Source organism: Lissotriton helveticus, chromosome 5_1, assembly GCF_964261635.1.
Source record: "Lissotriton helveticus chromosome 5_1, aLisHel1.1, whole genome shotgun sequence".
Classification (NCBI taxonomy): Eukaryota; Metazoa; Chordata; class Amphibia; order Caudata; family Salamandridae; genus Lissotriton; species Lissotriton helveticus.
This window is the reverse complement of record NC_136065.1, coordinates 2037176406-2037190268: the sequence shown is the minus strand read 5'-3', so window position 1 is coordinate 2037190268 and position 13863 is coordinate 2037176406. Positions and strand designations below refer to the sequence as shown.

At 48.6% G+C, this 13863-nt stretch overlaps 1 protein-coding gene across 1 annotated transcript in view; it reads right to left on the bottom strand.

Moving 5' to 3' along the window:
• The window catches only part of LOC144756224 (complement C4-like), a 1111910-nt gene that overhangs the window by 469372 nt on the left and 628675 nt on the right, over nt 1-13863 (bottom strand). Inside the window, exon 25 of the mRNA XM_078645841.1 lies at nt 7020-7095. Within this exon, the coding sequence (XP_078501967.1) occupies nt 7020-7095 (76 nt within the window). The remainder of the gene's footprint in view (nt 1-7019; nt 7096-13863) is intronic.

Here is a 13863-nt window from a genome sequence, read left to right as displayed (position 1 = left end):
TTTAAGGTAATGGCTGATTTAATTGAGAGACTAATACAAAAACTACACATTAATTTAAATATAATATTGAAACAAAATTATAATTCAGGACAGTAATCTATCCCACAATAAAGCATGAATATTTGGCTCGAAACTTACATCGAAATTTAGCAAAATGGATCTAATGCCCCTTACGTCTAATGCTTGGTAGTCCTCAGATTTAGAATTCTCATTAGTAGATTTCAGTCTAAATAGGTGGGTCTTAAAGTCACTAGTAATTTGATTATATCCTAGAGAACAAATCCTGGATTGAGCCAACAAAGCGACCAAATCCACTGGCAAGAAATTCTTTGAAGAAGGTGGTAAATAAACGTGTAGTATCTTGTATCTGTTTTAATGCTTCTCCCCTGTTGCTTTATCCCTAGCTGCTCAGCCAGTGTGAATGTGCTGCACGGAATGTTGGAGCGGTGATGATGAATGGAATGTTTGGGTGCCTGTGGGGTGAGGTGTGATAGTTGGAGTATAGGCTGAGCATGCGCGCAGGCTGCTCCTAGTGGGCTGCTGTACACGAAATGAAATGATATGACATGAATTTGGAATCAATTTGGTGTGAGCCTGCGTTACTGCTGTGTTGCAGGGGTTCAACCATCTTCAGTGACATCGATGGTGTTTTCCCTGTGTTGTACAGATTGATGTGTCTCAACGTGTAACTTATATGCTCACTAGAATAGGATTTGATGGCGTGCTGTCAATGAGCGATATCAAGATATTTGCATCTTCTTGTTCAGAGTACCAGCACGGAACGGGTGCCATTTTTATTTTCGATACACATAATGCGTCACGTCTTATGATGACCAGTTTTGCATGGAGCTCATTCTTGCACTTGGGTGAAACAACATTTACCGGAAATTAACTGTGAGTACTTTATTACTTTTACATTGCATATCTACGATGTGCTGCTGTTGAAATTTGAAAATGCACCGTTGTTGAAGCAAGATATGCGTGAGGCTTTCCTGCTTACCGGCTGTGGCATTCCTTCTGGCACGAGGTGAAAAGTTCCTGTCTAGGTGACATCAGCATGGAAGTAAGACCTATTTTCCGAAGAAAGTTGACGTTTAACAGCATACCGGCGGCCATCTTTGGTCTTTGGAAGGGATTAACAGATAGATTCATGAAAGACCCGTTTTGCGAGTCTATAATAGCGATTCATAAGGAATCGCTATTACAGACTCGCAAAACGGGATTCATGTAGGAATCGCAATATTTATTGCGATTCCCACTGATTCCTTATTTGCGATTAGCTAATTGCTAATCACAAATAAGGAATAACTCCCCATGCATTCCTATGGGCCTAAAGGCCCATAGGAATGCATGGGGAGTTATTCCTTATTTGCGATTAGCAATTAGCTAATCGCAAATAAGATTGCGATTTCAAGGGTGCCAGGGTGTCCAAAGGACACCCTGTAGCACCCCTGAAATGTAAATTTACACAGGTGTTGCGCACACACATGTCCAAAGGACATGTGTGTGTGTAACATGCAATTGAGAGAAATGCACTAAAGTGCTTTTTTCTATTTTTTCGCTATTTATCACGAAGTCAGACTTCGTGGTAAATAGCGACCAAAAATAGCGAATTCGCAATGTAGAAATGGTTAATGAATTGCATTTAAGGAATCTCAAATAGAGATTCCTTAAATGCATTTCCTCGCAAATGTGCGAATTCTTTATTAGCGAATTTTGCATTTGGGATGATGAATCCCAAATGCAAAAATTGCACTCGCAAAGGGCCAGATTCTCAGAATCTGGCCCTTTGCGAGCGCAATTGAGCTTGATGAATCTAGCTGTAAGTGTACTCTCTTCAAAGTTACGGCATGCAGGCAAAGGTTCCAATGATTTTCCAGATACACTTGGAAGCAGTTTCTTTACTTTACATCAGAAGCAGACGAGGAGAGTCTTGCTGGAGTTAATGGAGCTTATCCGTGTCTCAGATGTTTACTAGTCTGAGGCACTGCAACTGGTGTGTGTGCGCAACATCTCCCAAGGCATATTGGAACTAAGCAACATTGAAGCTATGTTGCCTGCATTGTTGAAGTTATATCGCATCTTGCTGGACACATTCTACCTGAGATATATTTAACCAACTGTGGAAGCTGGTAAGACTGCACTGATTACCCAGACTTCAACTGGTGCTAATTCGTGTGAGTGTTCATTCACAGGAGGTCTGGTGTTTTAACGTGGGACACGATCAAGTGTCTGCAAAACATATTTTCTGATCTCGTGGTTTATTTTGTATTATAAGTTGCATTGGCTGCTTATCTATGTTCTGTATCATTCCAGTATTGTAGGTCTAGAACTACTACTCTTATTGCCTGCAATGTGTTTATCATACTATATGTTTTGAGTGTTTATTCCTGGTGCATGTGGGATTCTGTTGTGGTGCATTGTTTCAGTGCGAGCAAGATTGACTATAGCTCTTTACATCGCTTGGCATTACAAAGCAGTCGTTACAACGACCTGGTTGTTATAACGCGAACCATTACATCGTAAGTCATTACAACGACTTGCTGTAGGGGGCACGCTGGACTTAGGAATAGTATAATTTACTATTCCTACTCCAGTTTGTGCAACAGCAGGGAACCTTGTGCCACCAACAGCAAGCTGTTGTAACGACTTGCAATATAATGGTTCGCGTTGTAACACCACGGTCGTTGTAACATCCGCGTTGTAATGGCATGCGATCTAAAGCATGCGTTGTAATTGCTGATTCCCCGCAAGATTTGGTTTCATAGAAGAATATTGTGTACAGTATTGTTTAATTCCCTATGTGTGTGGAAAATTTGGTTGCCATAGATAATAATTTGAGTGTCACTGTGTCATTGTGTTCAGCCAATATGTCATAACGATGTATGTTTCTTTACAGTGAGCAAGCTTACTCTGCGTTTGTGTCTAGTTTGACGTGCTTTGGTGGGACATGTCCTTTATGTTGCAGTTGCTAGTGAGGTTCAGTAGTGTCATAGATATTTCGAGTTTTTGAAATTTCTTTAAGTAAGTGTTGCAACTTAAAGTTCTGTCATGTTGCATTTCAAGATTTTACATTTAACTCTTGTATACCATACACGTGGGATTTCTCTTTCGGTGGGAATTGCCCATTTCCATATTTAAGCCATACTGCCTTACATGAGGAATGGCTTTATCGGTGGAAGTCACCTATTTCTACATTTTAAGTTACCGGTCCTTACATGAGGGATGATTGGACGGTGTGTAAGTAAGCCTGTGCTACACGTTTCATTTCCTGCCCTTACACGAGGGATTATTGTATGGGCGGTTGCCACCCATTTCAACATTGTATACTTCATGCCGCTTACATGAGGGAGGGTTATATAGGTGATGTCACCCATATTTACATTGCATGCTACTGCCCTTACAGGAGGGATGGTTTTATGGGTGGACATCACCCATAACTACATTGTGTATGTCCTTTCCTGAGAGATGTCTGGATGGGTTGTTTGTCATCCATCACTACACTTTATGTTTCATACCCTTACATGAGGGACGCTTTATATCTTATGCTACTTGCCCTTGTTTGCTGATGTTTGGTCGGGTGTACTTCACCCATTACTTCTTTGTTATGACGTGTGTGTGTGATTCTGGCCTAGGGCTAATTTATGTCATGCAGTGTTGTGCCACCTCTCATTCTTGTCTGGACAGTTGGAGTGGTTGGCGGTTATACTAGGTGCCATTTTGTTGTTATCCTTTATGCTGACGGGGAATGGTTATGGTTCTTACACTATCTACTGTCTAGCAACAAGGGTATTAAAGAGAATGCTTTTTCTTCTGTTACATTTGTATAAATTGTATAAAGGGGGAGGATGTGTGATATCTTGTATATTTGCCTATGCATCTTCTTCATTTTTTCTTTATCTATGCATCTTCTTTTTTATTTATTTTGTTGAAGTCTATATTGTGGTTCTTCATTGTAATGTATCTCTCTATCTTCTTTATTTTTGTCTATGTTTATTTATGGTTCTTCAGGTTAATGCTTGAGTCTTTCTTGCATTGTGTACTTTGGCGTAGTTTCTCTTTTCATGGTTCTTCTTGTTAATACTTTACTCCATTTTGCAGTTTCATTTTTAGTGTTATATAAAGGGGGAAATGATGTAGTATCTTGTATTTGTACTTATGCTTCTCCCCTGTTGCTTTATCCCTATCTGCTTTATCCCTAGCTGTTCAACCAGCGTGAATGTGCTGTACGGAATGTTGAAGCGGTGATGATGAATGGAATGTTTGGGTGCCTGTGAGGTGAGGTGTGACAGTTGGAGTATAGGGTGAGCAGCGGGCAGGCTGTTCCTGGTAGAACTGCTGTATATGAATTTACCAAGCTACAGCTAAGACTAAATAAACATTCTTAAACTACACTTCGGCTACCTGATCTTCCTCATTAGAAAACTTTAAAATTATTAATTTTCGAAACATTATCTGTTGTATTCAAACGCATAAATCTTTCTAATTTATAAGCTAATTGGTAGCAAAGATCTATGACACAACAAGCAAAACCTATTTAGCAAAAGAACAATTTGTATCTTCCACAACCGAGAATGATGACTGACATGGGACTGAGCCAGTGATGGACTTGGAAGTGAGCCAATTATGATGGCCGGAGGCCAAAATAACGATTGATTTGGCATTGAACCAATGACACGCCTAGGATTGAACTACTAATGGATGTGGGAATGAGAAATAATGGACTATGGAATGATAGCCTTGCATGTGAGTCAATGATGATGGGCCCGGGGCAAAACCAAAGATTGACTTGGCTGACAGCTATTGATTGACCTGGGGCCGAACCTTGGAATGAGGAACAATGGGCACTGAATTGAACAAATGATGGCTCTGGAACCGATTCAGTGATGGACCTAGAACTGAGCCAGGGAGTAATCAAAGAGCTAATAATGGACCAGGTGCCAATGATACATGATGGAAGGAGCCAATGGTGGACCTGAGACTGTTACATTGATAATAGACCTGGGACTGAGGCAAGCATAATGCTCCGAGGAATGATTAAATAATAAAAGACAGCAACTAAGCAGATAATGCACCAGGAGTTGAGCCAGAGATGACAGGTCTGGTACCGAACCAATGACAATGAACCTTGGACTAAGACACAGATGGACCTGGAAATTCAACAGTAATGGGCCTACAACGGAACACTGATAGACATGAACTGAACTTGTGATGGACCTTGGACTGGACTAATGAATGACCTATGATAGAGCTACCTAATTCTGGGCCACTCTTGGTCTGGACTATTGACAGACCAGCGAGAGTCAACCATAGGTCTGTGACTGGCCCAGTGACTGAGCCTATGATGGAACGGGACTGAGCAGTCCTGGGCCTGAGACAGAGCACCAAATAAACCTGGGTCTAACCCAACAATGTCCCTGAAACTGAGGGAGTGTTAGCCTGGGACTGAGTGAATGATGGATATTGGACTAATTCAAAAATGCATCTGGGACTGGAACTGAAAATGTGCTAACGAAGGACTTGGCAATCAGCCAAGGATGTACTTACTGCTGGGCCACTGATAGACCCAAGATGGATCCAATGTTCATAGAACTGGGACTAGGCCAAGGGTGATGTACCTTGGACTGGTTCGGTAGTAATGGAACTGCAACTGAGTCTAAAAGGCTCCTGGAACGAACCCAAAGGTGGACCTTAGACTATGCTAATGACAGGCCTAGATTTGCAGCAAAGATGATGAACCTAGGAAGATGCAATAATGAGGAACCTTCACCTTACCTCCTACCACATCTGGGACTGTATTACACATAGTGCCATGAAGCAACAACAGGCATGTGCGCCTACTTTCTGCACTCCTGGGGCACGTTGGTAGTAAAAGAACGGGCTGAAGCTGCACAGCCCCTCCTCTAATACAGTTTGTGCTGGTGCTACATGTACACAGGTGCGATATATAAAGGGAGCATTCCTCATTAGCATGGCAGTATGGCCCATGCAAATTAGCAAACACTCTACCTCTGTGCCAATATGCTATTATAGGCGCTGCCACATATGAAAAGCAGCAGTCAGCAGTCTGTCTATGTGACACAAAGAGGTGGCACACATTCAGTGTGAATCCCCACTTCCAAGGGTTCCACTTGAATACAGGGGAAAGTGGGTCTCAAGGTCCCTCAAGACATCCCCTGTTGGTGGGTGCAGTCACTCACTGTCCCTCATTGAAAGGCAGTCTGCATAGCTGCTATATGGTGAAAGATGGACTGACAGCTTCTTCTGGTTGTCTTTTCACTGACGTGCTGCCCTTTGGCCAGATGTGAGCTTGCAGCTGTACTGAGGGTACCATATTAACAAAAATAGGACATGCTGACCTGGTCTATGCCTGGTGCACCAAGTACATTGTGGTTAGGACCAGACCATAATAAGGCCCATGGGGCTCAGCTAATGGTGTTTAAATGAGGGACTGGTGAATGGACCTGTAATCGACCTGGGACTGAGCCACTGATTGACCTAGACTAAGATTGAGCCACTAAAAGACCAAGCCAATTATGACCCTTTGACTGAAGCAATGATGGACTGGGACCGAGCCACTAATGGACCCGGAACAAAGACAATGATGGTGCAGGAACTGCAGGGACTGACACAACAATGGACCTAGGAGGGAGCCATTGGTGAACCTAAATTAGAAGTAATGATGGTTCTGGAACTCAGCCAATAACACGTTTGGGACAGAGACAACAATGTGCCTAGAAATTTGCCACTTATGAATCTGAGACCGAGGTTATGATAGCCACACATCTGAGCTAGTGATAGACCTGGGACATAGTCAACAGAGAAACATCTGGGCCCAACTCAATGATGAACCAAGAGAATGTGAAATAATGATAATCTTGGGACGAAATAATGGTGGATGGCTTACTGAGCCAATGATATATCTGATCCCTTAATATGTAGCCTGGCAATGCAATGATCAAGATTCAGAATGAGCTCAATAGGCCAAAGAAGTAAGGTACAGAAAGCAAAAAACTGACCACGTGCTGCTAGGAGTGGTTTTCCAAGCTCCATATGACCCATCTTCTTTCCTAAAAGTCAAGAGTCGAGCGTGACCTGAAAAGAGGTAAGAAAGCATTAATAGAGACAGTTAGACTACAATTTTATCCATCAGAGTCTTTCTACAGAATGCATTTTAATGCAGCTGTGGTCCATTGTATTATACACTTCGGGCAGTAGTACAGACGCACAAGTTACTTACCTTCGGTAACGATATATCTGTAAGAAACAGTAGTTAGTGTTAGATTCCTTACCTTAGAATATCCCCAGGCGTCAGACTGGATCCGGAAAGTTTTGCGTAGCAGTACCCCTGCGTGTCGGTAGGCGTCGTCTGCGGCTCCGTGATCGCCGGGATGACGTAGTCGGAGTACATAGATGCCGCCCTCGCGCGCTGACGTCAGTTCTTGTACATAGCTTTCTGCGCCAGGAACGCAGAGCCATGCCAGAGACCGACACTGGTGCCATGAAACTAGGGCCCTGAAAGGGATGTCCTTAACTCTAGATATCGGGTGCAGAACAGGGAGGATGGGTGGGGCGGTAAGGAATCTAACACTAACTACTGTTTCTTACAGATATGTTGTTACCGAAGGTAAGTAACTTGTGCATCTGAAAGAAACAGGTTAGTGTTAGATTCCTTACCTTAGAATAGATACCCCAGCAATACCAACCCCGGTGGTGGGTCTGCGAACCAAGATCACACCAGAAAGTCCTGGAGAACGGAACGGCCGAAAAAGCCATCTCTCCGGACTTGGCTGTCCAGGCAGTAGTGCCTACTAGCAAACGTGTGCGGCGAGGCCCACGTAGCTGCCTGACAGATGTCCTGCAGAGGGGACTCCCCGACCCAGGGCAGTAGTAGCCGCCGTGGCCCGAATGGAATGGGCACGCAGCCCAACAGGAGGCTACTTTTTCGCCAAGGAGTAGCAAACCTTGATGCACAAGACGACCCACCGAGAGATGGTCCGCTTGTACATCACCCGTCCCTTCTTAGCGCCCATGTAACTGACAAAGAGCTGGTCGTCCACCCGGAACTGGCGTGTGCGGTCCAGATAGAATGAGAGCGCACGTTTTGGGTCCAGACGGTGGAGCCTCTCTTCCTCCTTCAAAGGATGCAGAGACGGAAAGAAGGTGGGCAAGGTGATGGACTGCCCAAAGTGAAAGGCTGTGACTACCTTGTGCAGGAAAGAATGACGAGTCCTCAGAACAACTTTGTCCGGATGGACAGAGAGGAAAGGAGGTTTCGAAGATAGAGCCTGGAGCTCACTCACTCTCCTGGCAGAGGTGATGGCAACCAAGAATGCAGTTTTAAGAGTCAGAAGACGAAGAGGACAGGTATGAAGTGGCTCAAAGGGAGCACACATCAGAAAAGTCCCACTGAGGCATCATGAAGGGAACAGGAGGAAACGTGTGTGATGCCTTTCAAGAATCTATTTACAACAGGAGACTTGAAAAGAGAAGGCTGATCAGGAAACCTTAAGAAGGCTGAAATGGCCGAGAGGTAGCTCTTGAGATTGCCCAGGGCAGACCCTGCTGGGCAAGGAAGAGGAGAACCTCTGAAAGGGGGGCAGAGAGTGGATCCACAGCCTTTGCTGTGCACCATGCCACAAATTTGTTCCACCTGCAGGAGTATACTGTTTTTGTGGAGGGACGCCTGGCTGCCAGAATCACATCACAGACTTCAGGAGGCAAGTCAAATGGCCTCAACTGTCGCCGCTCAATCTCCACGCATGGAGGTGGAGACTGGACAGGCTCGGGTGGAGGACCGTCCCCTGCTGCTGCGACAGAAGGTCCTCCTGAAGAGGCAGACGAATCGGGGGATCGACTGACATGCTGAGTAGCTCGGGATACCAGTATCTTCGTGCCCAGTCCGGAGCCACAAGGATGACTTGGGCCCGGTCTCGCCCGATCTTCTTCAGCACTCTGGGCAGCAGTGGTATAGGCAGAAAGGCGTACAACAGACCGCAGCTCCACTTGCGGCGAAAAGCGTCTCCGAGCGAGTGCCGCCTTGGAAATTCCAACGAGCAGAACTGATGACATTGCGCGTTCTCTTCGGTGGTGAATAGATCTAACCAAGGCTCTCCCCACTGCTGAAAGAGACCTTGCGCCACGTCCGAGTTCAGACGCCATTCGTGATCCATCATGCGCCTGCGGCTGCGTTCGTCTGCCCTGGCGTTCAGGGAATCTGCCAGGTGTTGAACCACCAGAGTGACGCCCTGGTGTTCCAGACATGTCCAGAGGCGCAGAGTCTCCTGACAGAGGGTCCACAACCCCACCCCGCCCTGTTTGTTGCAGTACCACATGGCGGTGGTGTTGTCCGTGAACACCTGCACCCCACTTCCCCGGACAGAGCGAAGGAATGCCTTCAGTGCAAGACGGATCGCCCGCAGCTACTGAAGGTTGATATGGAGCCGGGACTCTGCCGGAGACCAGAGGCCTCTGATCTCCCGCTCTCCCATGTGGACCCCCATCCCAGGAGGGATGCATCTGTCACCACTACGTGCTCCGGTTGGGGAAGGGAGAGAGATTTGCCGCTAACCCAATCGCGGTCCGTGAGCCACCACTGCAATTGACTCGCAGTGCCCTTCGAGCTCAGGACGTGGTCGGACAGGTTGCCCTGATGCTGTGCCCACTGAAACTTCAGGTCCCACTGCAGAGCCCGCATCCGCCACCTGGCGTATGCACCAGAAGGATGCAGGACGCCATCAGCCCCAGGAGCCACAACGTCAACCTGACCGAGACTCGGGATAAAGGCTGAAAGATCGGAATCAGAGCCTGAATATCCCGAACCCGCTGTTCGAGGGGATAAACCCAAAACTGCGCTGAGTCCAGAACCGCTCCGATGAAAAGGAGCTTCTGAGAGGGGCACAGGTGTGACTTCGGCACGTTGATGGAGAACCCCAGCAAGTGCAGGAGGTCGGCCGTAGTCTGGAGGTGGGAGACGACTGTGTGGGGCGAGCCCGCCTTCAACAACCAATCGTCGAGATAGGGGAAGACTGAAACCCCTAATCTGCGCAGATGAGCTGCGACCACCGCCATCACTTTCGTGAACACCCGTGGGGCGCTGGTAAGGCAGAAGGAGAGCACGGTAAACTGAAATTGCTCGTGGCCTACCGTGAACCGCAGGTAATGCTGGTAGGCCGGCAGGACGGGGATGTGGAAATACGCGTCCTGCAAGTCCAACGCTACCATCCAGTCTTCTGGGTCCAGGGCAGCTAGGACCTGAGCCAAAGTCAGCATCTTGAACTTCTCCTTCCGGAGGAAGCCGTTGATGCTCCTTAGGTCCAAGATAGGGCGTAGGCCCCCTTTGCCCTTCTTGGGTACCAGAAAGTAGTGGGAATAACAACCACAACCTACTTCTGGCCCAGGAACGCGCTTGATGGTCCCCTTGGCCAAGAGGGCCGTAACTTCCTCCTGCAGAAGTAGCAAGTTATTCCCCGACATGCTGTGGAACTGCGGTGGCATAACTGGAGGGGTCGCCTCGAAGGGGAGGGAGTAGCCCCTTCGGACAGCACCCACCTGTCCGATGTGATGGTACGCCAGTGAAGGCGAACTCTGCCCCCCACTGGCGTCAAATGGGCCTGAAAGCTCGGACTAGGAAGGCTTTGAGGCAGATGCTGCAAGGGCAGATGTTGACTGACCTTGCTGTTGTCCCCCGGCACTGCCACGGCGGTTACCAAGTCCGCGACCGCGTTGAGGTTGGCTCTGCAGCCCGTGGCTAGCTGGACGTGCGGGGGCACCCCTTCCTTGGCCACGAAAGGGGCGAAAAGCGGAAGTTTGCTGGCTTTGGCCTAGCCCAAGGACTTGGCCGTAGCCCTGGAGTCCTTGAAACGCTCCAGCGCCCTGTCCGCTTTGTCGCCAAAGAGGCGACGGCCATCAAAAGGCATGTCCATGCGGGTGGCTTGCACATCCCCTGAAAAGTTGGCGGACCTCAGCCAGGCGTGGCGGCGAACCGCCACTGTCGTTGCAATCACCCTACCCAGCGAGTCCGTGGTATCGAGTCCACATCGAGTGCTGCGTCCCGCCCTACCGCTAGGACTTAGGTGAGCTTTGCCCCGGCCTCCTTAGAGCACTGCGGCAGCACCTCCGCAACCGTATCCCACAGAGAGTGGGTGTAACGACCCAAAAGGGAGGCGGTGTTGATAGACCGCAGCCCCAAACTCATGGAGGAGAACAGTTTCTTGCCAAACTGATCGTACCTTTTGGATTCCCGATCTGGGTGAGCAGTCAGGAATGCGGTCTGGGATGTAGAGACCTGGATCACCGGGCTCTCGGGGGTGGGGTGAACGGACAAAAAACTGGGGTCGCCCGGAGCCGGGCGATGTCGTCAGGCCACGTTTCGATCCACAGGAAGGTCTGTAGAGGGCTTGGACCAGGCACTCACCAGAATGTCGGTGAGGGCTTCGTTAAACAGCAGGAGAGGCTCCGAGGAGCTTGGCTGCGGTTTGAGCACCTCAGTGAGGAGGATAGTCCTCACGGCAACGACAGGGAGCCCAAGAGCCAAGGCCTTGGCCGCCCTAGTCAACACCACGCTGTAAGCAGCCCCCTCCTCCGTAGCCACGGTAGGAGGGGAGACAAATCCAGTGTCGGGCGAAGAGTCCAGACCACTGGCCTCCCCCAGCTCGTCTGCCCAGTCCTGGCTCAACTGGCACTGCAGTGCCAGAGGGTCCTCAGACCCCTCCCAGTCCCCCTCGTCATCCACCTCCTGATAATCAGGGAAAAATGATGGAGCCTGGTCATAGGTGAAGTGCTTACCCATCGGCGTCGAAGACGGCGCCGAGCGGCATCGGTCCGACGCCGGATCCGGACCGGGGAGAGGACCGGGGACAACGTCATCTGGGGATGGCGCCATGGGCGACACCAAAGGTGACGGCGCCAGCGGAGGGGTCGTAAGGTCGACTGGCGACGCCACGGATCCAGGCCTGGATCCTGTGGAGCCCTGCGGCTTCGGGACCGAAGTCGTCGACGGCACCGGGGCCGAAGCACCCGACGGGGCCGGTGCCGCCGGCCCGCTAGGGTTCCCAGACGGACCCGCGGGGCCCGAAGGCGCCTCGACAGGGCCCGACGGAGGGAAGTGAGTCCTCATGGCCCCGAGGAAGTCACGAATCTCCTCCGGCGTCGCGTGCAGCCCACCGGACTAGGAGTACTGCTCTTCCCAGATCTGCACTTGCTGGCGCGTAAAAAAGAACTGACATCAGCGCGCAAGGGCGACGTCTATGTACTCTGACGACGTCATCCCAGCGATCACGACGACGGACGCGGAGCTGCAGACGACGCCTACCGACGCGCAGGGGTACTGCTACGCAAAACTTTCTGGATCCAGTCTGACACCTGGGGATATTCTAAGGTAAGGAATCTAACACTAACCATCTTTCAGATATTGGAAATATAAAGAAAATCCAGCACATTATGAGATGGAAGGACTGTGCACTGATGATCATGTTACTTACCTTTGGTAAAGCCTAATCTGGTAGAGGTTCTGTCTAGCTGCAGATTCCTTACCTTAGAATTATTCCCAAGTGTCAGACTGGATCTGGAATTTTTTGGGTGAGCAGTACCCCAGTGCGCCGGTAAGTGGAATCAGTTGCTCCCATGGCATCGCCCACACCGGAAGTGACGGGCAGTCCCTATATAGGCGACACACCATCGCGCTAACTTCAGTTTCTTTTCGTGACTTTCCAAGCAGGGAGCACAGAGACACAAAGAACACTGACACTGATGTGTGAAACTAGGGCCCTGTAATTAAAAATCTGTTCACAGAGCAGGGAAGATGGGTGGGTCGGTAAGGAATTTGTGGCTAGATAAAGTCTCTAACAGAGAAGGCGTTACCAAAGGTAAGTGATTAGTTCATCTGATAGAGTCATCTAGCTGCAGATTCCTGATCTTAGAATAGCCATCCAAGCACTACATCTCTGGAGGTGGGTCTGCAAACCCAATTTAGACTAGAAAGTCCTGCAGGACCGAACAGGCAACATGCCTATCCCAATGGAACTGACTGTCTAGGCAATAGTGTATGGTGAACATGTTCAACAAAGCCCACGTTGCAGCTTGACAGTTGTCCAGGACCGGAACTCCCTGTGCTAACGCAGTGGTGGCAGCTTTTGTTCAGGTGGAATGGGCATGCAAGCCCTCCGGGGATTGCTTCTTGGCCAATGCGTAGCAGATCCTAATGCAGAACACAATCAATGCGGAGATAGTTCATTTCTGCATGACCTTCCCTTTCTTGGCTCTGAAATACCCCATGAAGAGTTGAATGCCCACCCACAATGGTGAGGTCAAGGTAGAATGACAGCTCTATTTTTGGGTCGAGCCAGTGGAGTCTCTTCTTTTCCTTAGAGGGATGACGCAGAGAGTAAAGGGTAGGCAAGGTAATGGGCTGTCCTACTTGCAATGGGGTGACTATCTTCGGCAAGAAGAATGTCGAGTCCAAAGGACCAGTTAGTCTGACTAAAAGGATATACATGGAGGCTGAAATATCAGCGTCTGCAGTTCACTGACCCTCCGGGCAGAAGTAATTGCCACCAGAAGGCTGTCTTGATAGTGAGGAGCCTAAGAGGGTAGTTATGAAGCAGTTTAAAGGGAGCGCATATCAGAAAAGTAAGAACCAAATTGAGGTCTCATTGAGGTGTAACAAAGAGAGCTGGAGGAAGCATGTGCTGAAGACCTTTAAGGAAACTATTTACAATAGGGGACTTCAAAAGGGAAGGTTGATCTGCCAGCTGCAGAAAATCTGAGATAGCAGACAAATAACCCTATAACATGCCCAATGCAGAGCCCTGCTGGACCAGGGTAAATATGAACAAAATAACTTGGGAAAGTGGCGCAGATAAG